This window comes from Eptatretus burgeri, chromosome 5 (genome assembly GCF_056783735.1).
Source record: "Eptatretus burgeri isolate ZD-2024b chromosome 5, Ebu_testis_v1, whole genome shotgun sequence".
Classification (NCBI taxonomy): Eukaryota; Metazoa; Chordata; class Myxini; order Myxiniformes; family Myxinidae; genus Eptatretus; species Eptatretus burgeri.
In genome coordinates this window covers 63,109,878-63,125,949 of record NC_140965.1, presented here as the reverse complement: position 1 = coordinate 63,125,949, position 16,072 = coordinate 63,109,878, and the positions used below count along the sequence as shown (strand labels likewise).

Below are 16,072 nucleotides of genomic sequence, written 5' to 3'. Positions count from 1 at the left end.
CCTGCAGAGATAAAACATAAATGTGCACCTACAAAACCTGGGGCAGCAATTCTGAGTTCAGGCCAAGACTACTCACCAAAATTGTTGTCCTCATAAAAATTGAGTTCGTTGCTGACCTGTCTGCTGACAATACATTCATCTTCAGTCCAGCAGGGGGGCCTGGGAATGGATCAAAACAAATGTAAGACCAACGAGAACATCACTTAGTAGAGCGCATACCTGCACCAAGCTCAAGAGTTTATGTTTTGTATCCCACCGATTAGTCAGGACGCAGATCCAGCTTTTCGCCCTCGTCACACGGCAAAATCTAATCGGCTTGTTGTTGTCATCTACCCAACTCATCCACCAAGTTTTGGCACAACCCATCCACAATGTTTCAAGATATCATGCTATATATTGTTTTGGCCCTGATATGAAGTGAAGCCCTGTTTTGACCTCTCCATAGTGAAGAATCGTTACAAAAAATTTTTTTCGTATCCAGATCCAGGTCTTCATCAAAATCTACTGAATACGTCCTTGTCATACACCCAACCTCTTCACCAAATTTCGTTTGAATCCATCCACAACTTGAGACATCATATTCAAAGACAAACAGGCAATCAGACATGGGTGAAAACATGACCTCCATCTCCCTTCAGAGGTAGAGGTTTATTAAAGAAAAATTAAAAAAACCAACAAAAAAAAAACCAACACACATGACAAGGAATAACAAAGAAATCCAACACAGGTGGAGGCCATTCAGCCCATCATGCCTGCACAAACACCACACTAACCCATCTACATAAGATACAAGGAAGAAAATGCAAAAAAAAAAAAAGAGGTGTTTTTAATGGATGAAAATTTTTTCTTTCTTTCTTTCTTTTCTTCCCCTCAGAGGAGGGGGCATGGGCTTGGTTAAAAACACACAACCACACAACCCCCCTTGACAAGACACCACCAACAGCACTCCATACACATGCACACAATCACCCATCAATGCTCAAACCAACTAAAAGTCAAATCAACATCCCTATACCCCTCTACCTCCATAACTTACAGGTACCTATCTACTTCTAATTTAAACTTATCTACTGTTACTGCTACCACTACCTTTCCAGGGAGACCATTCCATGCATTTACTCTGAGTGAAAGACCCCTGCCTTACTACCGTCTTAACTCTCCTCTTCTTTACTCTCAAGCTATGGCTCCTGGTCCTATCACTGTCTCCTCTGCTGAATAATTCATCAGCACTTATTTTATCTATATCTTTCATCATCTTAAACATCTCCATCATATCTCCTCGTAACCACCTCCTTTCTAGTGTATAAAGCCGTCTTCTTCAGCCGCTCCTCAAAGCTGAGTCTAGCTTGGCCCGGAATCAATCAAGTAGCCCTACGCTTAACATGGAGACAGAATTGGGAGAAGCAGTGTATCAATGTACAAATAGTATCAAATAATGGTATCAAGAGATCAGGATCTAATCTAAGATATTGCCAAGATGAAAGAAAATAAAAGTAATTAATAAATCGATAATAATTAAGTAATTGATAAATAAATAAAATACTGTTTTTGCCAAAGCACATCTTCACTTTTGTCCCCAAATTTCAACTCCCAAGCTCAAAGGATGGCTGATATATTGCCCGGACAAACAAGAAAATCAATTGATCAATTGTGAAATTAAAGTAAATAATAATCGTAAAATTGATTTCTTCATTTGGCCAACAGCATACCAAAACCACCGTTTCATCCAAATCCAACTTCTCCTTTCTTGCATCTGACAATTATAAAAAAATCCCCAATTTGCAATACATGTGCATGATTCAATTATGTGCATGAATTATGATTCAATTTCCTCCTTCAAGGGGTCTCTGACTCCCGAGTACATCTCCCTGGTTACTCCCCCCTCCAGTATGACAAATCTTCGCCTCGTTCTGGCAGCAGAGTTGCTCTCTTCATCACTCACCATGCACTGCACTCTCTCCCCCACACCCACAGGAATACCTCTGGCTACGGCTTCACCTCCACTCCCTCATTTTAATGTGTGTTGTATTGTACACCAAACATCGATTACTCCATTTACATCTCGCTCTCCAAAAACATGGACCAACTTCTATCCTCTCATCCCAGCTCTCGCGCTTCCTCTGGATGTGGGTATCTCTCTCACCTGCCATGACACTTCATAAGAAGACGTCTGTGACTCATTGGGACCGACACGATCTGCCAACTTCCTGACCCGGATCTCAACCAACAGTACTCCATCTCTTCTGGATCTATTTTTGACAAATTTCTCTGAAAATATCTGTTGTTCTTCCTCCAATCGGTTCAACTAACCACATGCTTGGCAAAGTAGACATCTCTCGCTATTATGAGAGAACCACCGCAGCACTGTCCTGTCTGGCATTTCACTCAGGCCGACTGGCAGGGACTTCGAGCAACCATCAAACTTCTAGACTTATTTCCCATCTCCACTTCTTCCGACATCAACTCGTCCTAGGAATTACTTCAAATAAACTTGCTCTCATGCACAGATTGATCCCCACCTCATCTTCAGTTGTCCCACCCTTCCTCCTACCCATGGAAAACTGAAGCTTGTGGTGAGGCAGTTGTCCTGCAACAACATGCCTTCACCTCTTGGAAGGCCAATCCAACCGAAGGCAATCTCAGTTCCTTCCACAAAGGTATGTATGTGTGTGTGCATGCACGCAAGCCCTCAGGAGAGCCAGAAAACATCTTTCTAATCTCAAGTCTGAACTCTCAAACCTGTCTCCCTCCTCCAAATGCTGGTGGCATAGAGTTAAGTGTTTCTGGTGTATGTTCCCCCTCCATCCCCTCAATTACCTTAAATGGCTGCACAGCTGACAATGCATGTGAAAAGGCTGAATGCTTAAACTCCATGCTTGGTTCTAAATATTGTGTCCCAAACCCATCACTTTCTGAACCCACATTACCTCATCACACCCAGCTGTTCCTGGACTCTGTGTCCTTTCCTCCTGACAAGGTGGATAGCTTGCTGTCAAACCTTGACTAAGATACTGCAACCAGTGCAGAAGGCATCAGCCCACGTCTGAAAAAGCTGAGCTGCTGCTCTTGCTCACCCTCTCTTCATTCTATTCACCCTCTCATTTGCTCAAGGTCATCTGCCATCTCCTTGGAAATTAGCAAACATTTCCGCTCTGCATTAAAAAAACAAAGGTGCAAAAAAAGATCCCTGCAACTATAGACCAATCAGCCTTCTCCCAATCATCAGCAAAGTTATGGAATCCATCATCCCTTCAGATATTAAATCCTTCCTCTTCTCCAATGGCTTGATTTCCGATCATCAATTTGGTTTCAGACCAGGTCACTCACTCCTGGATATGCTGCTTCTGCTCTCCCAACAATGGATGGAGGTACTCAATGCCAGACATAAAATCAGAGCCATATCCTCAAACATATCACGGTGCTTTCGCTACGCTCTCGCACCCTGCCTTGCTCACCACTCTTCTTATGGTATCCAAGGACATCTCCACTCATCGCTTGCAGACTTCCTCCCCTGTCATAGCCATGTGGCCCTTAATGGAAATCTCTCATCCCCTCCTGTCCAGGTTAGAGTTCATCAAGGCAGTGTTCTGGTCCCTGTTCTTTTTCCGGTTTCATAAATGATCTCTATGATTCTCTGTAAAATCCTCTATCTCTTTGCTGATGACTCCACCCTCTGCCGCACCATCTGTCATCCATCAGATCGGCAAGGAGCAGCCTCTTCACTTTGCAGATCTGGATAAAATCACAAGCTGATCCAACACATGGAACATGTCTTTCAATCCCGACAAATCTCTCACTCACTACGTCTCTCCGAAAGGACCGTCTTGTTTTACTAAACTAGATAAATAAATGCCTTCTCATTTGCTAAATAAAACCAAAATAAGGACGAATTTCAGAGACAAAATGAAAAATAAAGATGAGAACAAAAAAAAAGTAATATTTTTATATTCCACCAATTACCAAGAAAACTATACACAGACTTCTTGGCTAAGGCCTTAGTTATTTTATAACTTGGTTTACACAGTTCTTCAGCTAAAATGTAGGGTCGGTAAGGTCGAAATATAAATATAAATATAATTTTAATTTTTAGAAATTATATATTTTTCTGATTTTTTTTTTGGATGTTCTATGGAAAAGACAAGGGTAGGTGGGGGGAAAATAAATATAAATCCCAGACCAGGAGGATCTAAGAAGACATTCAAGATGGAAGACCATTCAAATGCAGGATGCCCATGTTCACTGTACCATCTGATGTGAAAAACAATAAAGAAGGATTAAAAATTGTTTTTACAATATAGTCTGGCATGTTTTTCTTACAGAAACCTGTTGGATCATCAAACAAATGGAAACAATGCTGAGAAAATTACTGTCCAAGTCGTAGATGTGTGCGTGCACACCAGTGCATAGTGCTGGATATGATTAAAAAAAGGTGTCTACGAGGAGTCAATATGCTCAAAACGGTCAATCAGAGCCATAACCAGCTCTTACTTTTCAGCGGGCATCTGATCGTACTGTCTCGCCATCCCCATGAGCACATCAAAGGCTGATTTCTGGTCCGTTGAAGGCTGAATATCAGCATCTCGCAGGGAAACTTTGACGTACTTGGCACCAAAATCTTTCAATACGAACAACAGTGTACAACTTTCGACGGAAACAAAATCGGCACGATCGAGAGGAGCCTGCGAATCATCCCTTCTGCTGCACTGAATTGATGCAATAGTTTGGCCAGAATATTCGTCATCAAGATGTTGCGTGATTAAATCACCAATACAGTCACTCAAATTTAAACCGCTCACATACTTCTTAACAATCACTTTCGCCCCAGAAACCAGTCAATCTGAACCACGCTGGCCACTGCTCAGACGCCATGACCGAAGACTACTGCACAGCTCTACTGCGCAGTTTGGTTAAAGGGGACTCGGCCTTTTGGTGCGGGCACGCGAAATTATATTTTGAAAATAAATGCCGACGTTTACATTTCGGATTTTGAAACTTTTGCACCTTCGGTGGAAAATTTATAAATATAAAAGGCTAAAAATGTGTTTTATATTTATATTTCATTTCGCAACTATACAGTCGGCGGATCTGTAAACCAAGTTTTCAAATAACTAAGGCCGAAGTAGGATATAAATTTTAGCCCATCACTGGTGCAGTCAATGTCAAACAATAAATGAAGCAAATAGTAACATTTCTGCCAAAACCATATGCACATTAAACAATCGATTTCCAAATTATCATTTTGATAAAGATACGAGGTGTGTTCAAAAAGTATCCAACCTTAATTTTTCGTGCGTAAACAAATGAAGCTAGGGAGGCATGGTTTGGTGCACATATGTAGGCGATCCTAATCCGTATGCGTGAATATTTTCCCGCCGACAGACTGCCAATGAGTGAGGAAGTGTCAGTGAGCGCCCTCGGATTTCCGTTTTTGACAAAATGACGGAAAAACTTGAACAACGCTACTGCATCAAATTTTGTGGAAAGCTTGGCGATTCCCAAGTGGAAACGATCCGCAAGATTCAACAGGCCTTCGGGAACGAAGCAATGGGCACCACACACATAAAAGAGTGGTACAACCGCTTCAAAGATGGTCGCACATCAGTGGAAAGTGAAGCACGTTCTGGTAGGCCTGGATCCGTTCATTCCATTGTGACTGAGGATTTGGCCTTAAGGAGAATCTCAGCGAAGTTCGTGCCAAACTTGCTAATGATCGAGCAGAAGCAACTCCATTTGGAGATCACACAGGACATGCTGGAGACTGTGAACAGCGATCCCAACTTCTTAAACACAGTGATCACTGGCGATGAGACCAGTGATCCGTCATTTTGTCAAAAACGAAAATCCGACGGCGCTCACTTACACTTCCTCACTCATCAGCGGTCTGTCGGCAACTGACAGCTTCTGCAGGTGGGAAAATATTCACGCATACGGATTAGGATCGCCTACATACTGCACCAAACCACACCTCCCTAGCTTCATTTGTTTACGCATGAAAAATTAAGGTTGGATACTTTTTAAACACACCTCGTATAATTTCAAAAATACATGAATATTAAAAAAAATAAACAACAACAATGGAAACTCAAGGACATTGGCAATTAAACACATTAGTTCTTCAGGTACATGCACAATGTCATTGCAGATCATCAGCTGTGCAGGAATTAACCAGTGAACCAAAATGTTCAACAATCACATGCATTTATCAATCATGGAATTCCAACAGCTCAAAACATGTTAAGAGCCATGTCAGATACAATTAGCTCAGGTTGTGCTGCTCATAGTGTCTTTTTACAAATGTCATCCACTTGGTGGCAAAAACAATCAAAATAAGATTCATACAATAGTCCATGACAAATCAACATTTATTTTTCAGTACTATCAAGTATACATGTAGTTTGTAAGGTAGCATCTTATTCATACAATTTCTGAAGACCCCTTGTAAATAAAATTACATGTTAAACGAGAACTACACTTGGTGGAATGCACACCTCCACAAAGCTGAAGTTTTTTTGTATACATAGTCAAGGCTCGTGGAAGAGCCAATACACTGAAGAGATCAGGACGCAACAAAAAACTGACATGTTTTGTATACCACTGATTGGCCAGATCTGCATCCACACCTTAACCAAACTCTATTTGGCCTGTTCTTGTCACCAACCCCCAACTCGACCACAAAGTTTTGTTATAACCTCTCTCCATAACTGATATATATACCCAATCTGTTATGATGAATCGTTTCATTATAGTATCTGGATCTTCACCAATATCTAATCAATTCAGCCTTGTCACACACCCAACTATCCACCAAGTTTCGGCCTCACGAGTCCACAACTTTTGGATATCCTGCTCACAAAGACAAAGACAACTAAACACAAAAATGGGTGAAAACAACCTCCACAAAAGGTGAACGGAGGTTGTTTTCACCTGTCTGTTTAGTGTGGGACACAATCAATCCTTCAGCAGTAAAAACATCAGTAAGCAGGTGTATAATACTCTGCTTATTGTCCATGTTGCTGAGGAACATGCTTTTGCTAACTAGCACTGTCTATTCCTTGATACTTGGATCTTTAGTGAGTGAAGCTTACATCTTTGTTGATAATTTTTTATTGAGGGACCACCATCAGAAGAATCAACAACTACTTCTGCTCTGGCAGCAAAGTTCTTCTTTACAAGCCGGGAGGCGACGATGGTTCACGAGCGGTATTTGACGATGTAGATTGTTTCAGAAGTCAAGGATGAGACGATGTGATAATTTTTGACCAATTTATAAAAATGATCAATATGATGTGGTACGGGTGACAGGTTATAGCTACAAAATGTCGAAAACCCGGTTTCGTTCAACAACTTTCAAAATTTGACCTTTGCATAACCTTTAAAAGGTCACAAAACAATGTTGTGGACATTAAAATAAGGAAACAGGATACGTGGTATAGCTTATTGGAGTTAGTTCGTCGAAGAATGTCGAAAACCCGGTTGGATTCCCACAACTTTGAAAATTTGACCTTTGTGGCCTTTAAAGGTCAAAGGTCAAGGATTATGACCTTTGGTGCAAAACTTCCTCTGGAACATTCCAGGAACAATATAACGTCATATAGGCTATATGGCATTTCGCACTCCTCGGATAATTATGCATACTTTGATGAAATCAGTGTAAAAACAAACTTGAAGGGGGTGCCACGGGCAAGGTGTTCGAGATAGAGCAAAATGGTTGCAAGACTTTAGGTGGGAAATGACCTCAAGGTTATGCATAAAAAATATTGTCATCCCAGCTCTCAAAGTTTGGGCGGTCGTATGATTTTTATGTCAAAATTCGCAATTTTCTAAGTTTTTGACCTTGTGACGAAAATGAAAAAAAAAAAAAAAAAAAAAAAAATCGGACGACAAGTTTTAGATAATTCATTTTGCTATTCAAATACCGAAGAACCCATTCCATTCAGTAAATTCCCAAGGAGAAGATAGATTTTTAATCCGACTACCCCCTAAAAATGGCTGTTTTTTGGGTGTGGCTCTGCCCACAATGGGCATAGCATGCCCTCATCCAGGAAAACACAACTAGACATTGATATCGAACACATAACCCAAGTTTCATCAAGATCGGATCAAAGTGCACAGAGTTATGCTCTGGACAGACAGACACACAGACATAACTAATATAGTGGTCACTCTGGCTGGCGCTCATGAACCAAAAAACAAAAATTACAAGTGGGCATGGCTCCACCCACAATGGGCAATCTTAGCTGCAACCCTACTGTCTGTCACCGCCCATTTCTTCAAAACCTATCTTCTCCCTCAAAATTGACCGAGTCAAACTGAATTTTTTTTATATGTTGTACATATGGCCAATGCGCACAATTTCGATTAAAAAAAAAAGAGAAAAAATATGGAAAAAAACAAAAATTACAACTGGGCGTGGCCCCGCCCACAATGGGCGTGGGACGCCCATCGCCAGGAAGACAAAACTTGGCATTGATATCAACATCATATTCAAGTTTCATCCAAATCGGATCACATCCCACGAAGTTGTGCTCTGGACAGACAGACAGACAGACAGACAGACAGACAAACATACAGACACAGACACAACGAATATAGCGGTCACTCTGGCTGGCGCTCGTGAACCAATAAAGCTGCTGTAAAACTGTGCAATGTCTTTGAAGGTAGAGCTAGGCTTCCAGGGCATTTGGTGAATAAGCCAGCTTCCATCAATGATGTATTTACCCACATCTGGCTGTGCCTGTTCAACTTGAGCTGAAGGTGAAAACTCTTGGAGATTTCCCCAGGCTTTCTGATGAACTCACTGGGATCAAATAGTGATGTGGGTAGTGTCATCAGCTAGTGCTTCAAACTCGGACTCAAACTGAAATCCTCTCACCAATAGTATGGTGCATTTCTATGTTTTAGGAAGAGGCAATTGAGTTAACCAATCATTAGGAATGGAATAAGGTAAAAGTAATAATGAAGTTGACCATAGCTAGTCCATGGTAGACAACAAAGATGCTGCCAGATACAGAACATGTGGCTGGATAGTGATCACTGAAGTTTGCCAATTTAAATTTTTTCATGATTAGTGGAGTCAAGTATGACCCCAACAGGGTCCCATAAAGGTCTAGATCAAATATCAATGGTTTCAATTCATGTTGAAATGGTTCTAGACAAATATCCACCGCAACAACTTGAAACATTTCCAATTTTTGGCTAGGGTCAGGCTAGGGCATAGCAGTTACAATTACAGAAGGGCCACAGCCCAAAAACGATTGTTGCAATCGATTTTTCATGCCAAAAAACCCGATTTTGGATACCAAATTTGCCCATATTGTGGAAAAATCCAAAATTTGTCCATCAGCTTTGACTACCCGTACGTGGAAACATGGCCGCTGCAACTTGGCGTAGCAAGGGAACCATGGGGACTTTTTTGGGGGTTCCGACTGGGACCTACGAGAAGGATTTCCTGCAAAACAAAAAATTCTGGTTACAAATTATTTCCCAGATCTCATCTCATATCAGCAAAATCTACCTAAATATACAGCCTGCATTTAAAATGGATTAAATTTAAATTTGTTGTCACCATTCTACACAAAATACCCCACAATAATAGTGAAAATACGTTTTTTGAATTATTTTTTTTTACAAATTAGTGAAAGACAGATGAAAAGCTGAAATGTCTTGCATCAATAAGTATCCAACACCCTGAGTCAATACTTGGTAGAAGTGCCTTGGGCAGAGATTACAGCTTTGAGTCTTCTTGGGAATGTCTATCAGCTTTGCACATCTGGATTTGAGGATTTTCTCCCATTTTTCATTGCAGATTTACTCAAGCTCTCAAGTTGGATGGAGAGCATCAGTGAACAGCAATCTTCTAGTCTTTCCACAGATTCTCAATGATTCAAGTCTGGGCTTTGGCTGGGCTACTCAAGGACTTTCAGGTTCTGTTCTGAAGCCATTCCAGTGTTGCTTTGGCTGTATGCTTGGAGCATTGTTCTGTTGGAATGTAAACCTTTGTTGCAGTCCAAGACTTTTGCACTCTGAAGCAGGTTCTCCTCAAGGATTTTCCTGTATTTGGCTCCAATCATTGTTCCCTCCATCCATACAAGTCTCCCAGTCCCTGCCACAGAAAAGCATCCCCATAGCATGATGCTGCCACCACCATGCTTCATGGTATGGCTCGTGTTAGATGGGTGATGAGCTGTGCTTGGTTTCCACCAGTCGTAGCACTTTGCATTCAAGCCAAAGAGTTCAATTTTCATCTCATCAGACCACAGAATATTTTTCCTCATGTGTTCACAGTCTTTCACGTGCGTGTTTACAAACTCCAGGCGTGCTGGAATGTACCTTTTTCTCAGGAGTGGCTTCCATTTAGCCACTCCCATAAAGCCTCGATTTGTGAAGTGCTTCATAGATTGTTGACTTTCTGGCAGGTTCTTCCATCTCAGCGAAGAAACTGTCTAGTTCTGTCATAGTGGTCATTGGGTTCTTGGTCACCTCCTAACAAGGTCCTTCTTGCCCATTTACTCAGTTTGGTCAGATGGCCAGCTCTCGGACGAGTCTGGGTAGTTCCATATTCTTTCCATTTCATAATGATGGAGCTCACCATGCTCTTGGGAACTTTCAACACTCCAGATCTATGCCTCCTTACAATTCTATCTCGGAGTTCTACGGACAGTTCCTTGAACTTCATGTTGGAGTTTCTGCTCAGACATGCACCGTCAACTTTGAGGCCTCGTGTAGAAAGGTGTGTTCCTTTCTAAATCATGTCCAATTGAATTGGCCGCAGGTGGACTCCAATCAAGTTGAGACATCTCAAGGATGATCAAAAGAAATTGGGATGCACCTGAGCTCAATTTGGAATGTCAATGCAAAAGGGTTGAATACTTATTGATGCAAGACATTTCAGATTTTCATTTTAAATTAATTTGTAAAAAAACATTTAAAAACATGTTTCAATTTGTCATTGTGGGGTATTTTGTATGGAGGTCGGTGACAATTTTTTTTTTCTATTTAATCCATTTTCAATTCAGGCGAAAAACACCAAAATGTGAAAAAAAAGTTAAGGGGTGTGACTATTTTCCAAAGGCACTATCCATTAGTTAGGTAACAAGAACAAAACGATTCAATTTTGGTTCAGATCCAAATCCGGCCTTTCAATGGGATTCAAAATGTAAACTGTGCATCCCGGCAGAGATATGTGATCGACCAAGCACTGTTTTAGCTTGATTCTACTTTGAACTATACAAAAATTTGAACAGCCTTCAAAAAAAGGCAAAGTATTTCTCACCAAGTCTGCTGCTTCTTCTGGAAGAAAGACTTAACACACTGTCCTGTCTGCAAGTTCCACAGGTGCAGATTAGGTTCTCCTCGAGGTTGGTCTTTTGTGGCTTTAAAAAGGAAAAGGTGGGGGGGGAATTATTTCTTTGCTCTTCATGTCATTCTACCACACTCCCCACCCCCCCCACCCTCCCAAATGGCAAGCAAGAGTAGCAAGGAGAATTAAAAATTAGACCTCCCCCAAATGTCATCAACATAAAACATCTTCAGAAGCTGAATGGAAATCATTCTGGGAAATACATGTTGACATGGAGAACAGGAGCACAGTGACTAGCACCAGTACAACCAAAAAGATAAGCAAATATTGCTCACAAAAATAAATACAAAAACCACAACAGAAAGTTCAAATAGATTTGCACCATTTTGCAACTTGCATACACTGTGCAGACTGAGGGAAGGGTCGCAGAATCGGCCAATGTAAAAAAAAAACAATAACATGACCGATATTTTAATATGGTTTCCACAAGGTAAAGGTTTGAAAAATGCAAAATTTCCACCCACATGCATTAAATCCAGTGAGAGCTCAGGTTACGGCTGCCAGCAAACGAACCACATCAATGTTGCACGAAAAGTCAAGACAATGTTTGCTTTACACACGACAACCTGCCTGCTATTCAAAGACTTGTACAAAACTGGCTGCAGAATCAGTACCCAACAAGTCAAATTGTCTCTAATCACTAACAGGGTGTAGGGAAGCATGGAGGGACCCCATAGAAAATAAATAAAAGCAACACCAGGTACCCCTGCTAATCACCAATAAAGCTGATTAACATTTTACACTCAAAGAAAGTTCATCACCCTTATCAATTCACAAGTGGGTTCAAGAGTGAAAGACATGGTACTTGCACAATGCATGACAATTACTCGTGTCAAGACCAGACAGAGCCGAGGGAGGTGACCGTACAGGTCCAAGTTGCATTTCCACTACACATGGAGGGGGTCAGGTCAGCCTTTTGGGACTGCCACTGGTAACATGCAACCCAGTGATACCTGGCACGTGGTTGGGTGGTCAGTCAGTGACTAAACAAACACCCCTCGTGGGCTTGCCAGTGGAGAGGGTGACTGACACCCTGCCAAGACCAACAACACCATAAAATAAAAATAATTAAAAAAATAAAAAGTTTTTTTTTTTTTTAAAAAGGGTGGATGAGCTCCCTTCATAGTGGGGCAGATAACTGGAATAATCGTTCATTTCTGGAAACAAGCACCAAAATTGGCACACATACTCCTTGGGGATTGCCCTTTTGATAAAACCCGAAAGTCACCTAAAAATTCAAGATGGCGGCCATTTTTCAAGATGGCTGCCATTGAATTTCGCAATAAAATCGCAAAGACTTGTCTTATTTGAATGATCTTGGTGTCAAATCATACATTTTTCACTATGTAGAATCCGAATTTGGAACCATTGACTTACTCACAAGCTTCATTGTACCATAATATCAGTCGCAGAATCATAATTAGGGTAAAAAGTGCCCATGTCATAGGCACCATCAGTCCGATATATTATTGGATGTACAATGTACATGTAGGCAGTAGGCCTATACTTGTTTGTCACTTATTGTCTTGCTGCCTGGACGAGTATACTACAACGCTTCTAAACCTCGCATCTGCAGCTGCACAGTGCCGTGCAGGTCAGACCAAAGCAGTAGCATTTGCATCAACCGCAGCATTCCGACTTGCATCCACACTTGGTCAGCTGCTGGGAACTCTCTGCAATGGGTGGGAGCTCTGTCCAAACGATCTGCCACAGATCTCCTTTCTTGGTCCAGCCCCAGTTGGCAGGAGTCTGCGTTTCTGGTTGACATACTGTTGACTGACTCCAGATGCAGCCCGCCTGGTAGGCAGCACACTTCACATGCTGCTTCAGTGCTGCTCGGGTTGGAGAAATGGCTTCGTACGGCCTCTGCTTCTGAGCAAACATGTCCAACCTCGCATCATCGACACCTTCAGCTGTACTGGATCTGTCGTACATCATGACCACGAACTTCTCCAAGGTCTCCAGGTCTTCATCATCAACTACCGGTGGGTACTGGCTGAGTTTGCTGAAGACACCGGAAGCCTCATCACAAACATCCCAGGTTTGCCAAGCAGACTTCTTCCCTTTGTCACGGAATGCTGAAACGACATCGCAGCCAGTGAAGGCATGGAAGAAGAGCATCCCTTTGCTCTTTTCTGCAAGAGTTCAACACAAGTCATGTACAGGAACCCACCTCAGGTTCTGTGCTTGGCCAAAGGCAACCCACAACTGCTGCAGACCTAGCTCCTGAAGTGCCTGCAGAACACTGACTGCGATGACAACAACATCTGTGTCACTGGCTTTGACCATGATGACTTTGCTGCCTGCTTCTGTTGCATGCCTGGCATGCACAAAGATCCGCCTGTCAACTTCATCATGACTGCACAGTGCCACCCCAGCCAGATTGATAGTGCGGTTGCTGACAGCATCTTCTTCCTTGGTCACAATGACCACATTTGGTGTGGCCACACGTGCAATCTTATCAGCCAGAAAGTTGAACAGCTCGGCTTTGTTGTCATTTTCTCTCAGGAAGTTTCGCCAGTTTGAGGGAATTTTGCCCTTCCCTGTCACCCCGCGTCTCACCCCGCGTCCTCGCTTTGATCTAGTTTCAGCTTTCAGACTAGATGGCCGGTAGACATCAAACACAATGTCTGTTCTCTTGTACTTGGTAGAGTATGCTTGTATTCTAGGAAGGACATCGAGCATTGCGTACTCTTCGAACGTCTTTGAACTCCGAGGGGGCAGACTGTTCACCAACGCTGCACCATCAATGATGATGGTATCGGTGTCTGGCTCTGCCTCAGGGGTTGTAACTTGGCTCTCAAGAATGGTAGTAAAGTGGGATTTCTGATAGGTGTGGAGCTTTCCACCATCACTGAGGGCAGCAGGATGTGACTGGTTCTCATGACAGAAGAACTCCTTCAAGTCACACTCTCTGCTCTGTCATGATATGAACAGCTTGGAGAACAGTTGACAGTCTTCCTTCAGCACTTTTTGCTTTGAAGAGTCGACAGAGGCTGGTACCTGTCGGAAAAAGTCAACCCTGTTCTTCTTGATTGGTTCATAGAAGGTGGATTCTTCTTCCCCTTCCAGTCCCTTCATAAACTCCTGGAAACGGACCTTGCCTTTCTCAAGGTGTGTGCCAATCAGCTCGGCGGCAGTGTGGTGAGCAATATCCTTTGTATCAAGCGAAAGCAGGTCCCAACTCTCCTCCTGGAAAGGATTGCACATATCTGTCATGGCTCGTGAGAGCTTTTCTACTTTCTCAAGGAACACTCTTTGTGTTCGTTCTGTCTCCTCATGGTGGCTGGTGTGTTCAGTACCCTCTTTGGTCACACATGCTGCCTCATACTGTGCAACCAAGTGGCTGACTTGAGGACCAGCTATCATCCATCTTCTCAGTGCTGATGGGTCTTCAGTCACGCCGATCACACCCCCATCTGCCTTGATGACAGCGTTGGCCTGCTCGTGAGCTTGGTCAATAGCCATTGCTGAGAACTGTCAGCTCGATTTGTGTACAACAAAGTTTCCATTCTGGAACTCCTGAGCCAGCTGAGGATGCTTCTGTTCCAGGGTCACCATGTCTCTGTAGTGGATCGGAAGCCACCGTGCATAGTTTACATTGTTGTTGGCAAAGAAGTACGGTATCAGCTCAGCCAGTGACTGACAGTACAGGAAGAAGTTGGCTTCCCTGAATGATCGGATCAACAAGAGGATCACCAGTTCCAATGACAGCACCATATACCAGAAATGAAACTGGGGACTTTGCAGTTTGCGATGCTCACACCAAGCTTCGAAGCTCGGCACCTCTTCGGGTTGTTCGTCTCTCTTTCGAGTAGTCCGTGTGGGCTGCCTTCAGAAGCTTGTACAGACTGCATGCTGTTATCTGGTGCATCTGTCGTGTCCTAGTGATGCTCGAAGCTGTCAGAAATGAATCTGCTGTCCCAGGAGATGCTATCCCTGCCTCCAAGAGGGCTCCTGTCCAACCACTGTCCTGGAGTAGAGTTCCAATGGACTTCAGTGCCGCCATCTCGATATGCAAGCCTCCGAACATTATGACGAACTTGTCCTCACTGTAGATTTCAGGCCAGTGCCACTGGACCTGCTTGGCTACTGCATATATTGGCTGGTCAGCAGCAATGACTGGCACCTGACTGGGGTTCAGAAATGCCACTATCTCCTTGATCTTGTCTATCACATGCTTGACTGTAGCAACCGAGTGGGCCTGATGTCGCAGCAGAGGCAAAAGTGATGTAATGCTGACCTCAAATGGCTTTCCTCTCTTCTGTGAAGCATGGTGGGCTGACCAAGTCACATCCACTGGCCCATCTGTCACAGTGACCTTCTCCAGCCACTCATACTCTATTGCCAGTTGTGGCCTCAGCAGACTGGTGTCTGGGTGTGTCACACCACTCTGGGGAGGAGAGGGTTTCTTCTTGGTGAAGAAGGCGGGCCGGACATTGGTGAAGGAGTCTGGAAGTTCTGGAACTGTCTTCACTTTCTCCTCTCTGAACTTCAGCTGTCGACGCTCTTCACCTTTGTCTTCTTTGGTTGGGTGCTGGAAAACAGAGACGCTGGTTCCATGGAAAGAAGTGGTCGCTGTCGTTGCAGTGGGATTGTGGTCTATGTTGTCCATGGCTGATGTGGTGAACAGCCCTTTTCGCAGAACTGGTGGACAGACCACCCCATCCTCCACATACTTGCTGACTTGCATCTCCCAGCTGTGCAGATATC

General features: G+C 43.1%; 1 protein-coding gene across 3 annotated transcripts in view; it reads right to left on the bottom strand.

Moving 5' to 3' along the window:
• Positions 1-16,072, bottom strand: part of EIF2A (eukaryotic translation initiation factor 2A) — a 77,089-nt gene that overhangs the window by 32,575 nt on the left and 28,442 nt on the right. For all 3 annotated transcript variants that reach the window (XM_085882046.1, XM_085882047.1, XM_085882048.1), the window contains 2 exons: positions 11,273-11,372; positions 77-159 (listed from right to left, as the gene is read on the bottom strand). In XM_085882046.1, the coding sequence (XP_085738172.1) occupies positions 77-159; positions 11,273-11,372 (183 nt within the window). The remainder of the gene's footprint in view (positions 1-76; positions 160-11,272; positions 11,373-16,072) is intronic.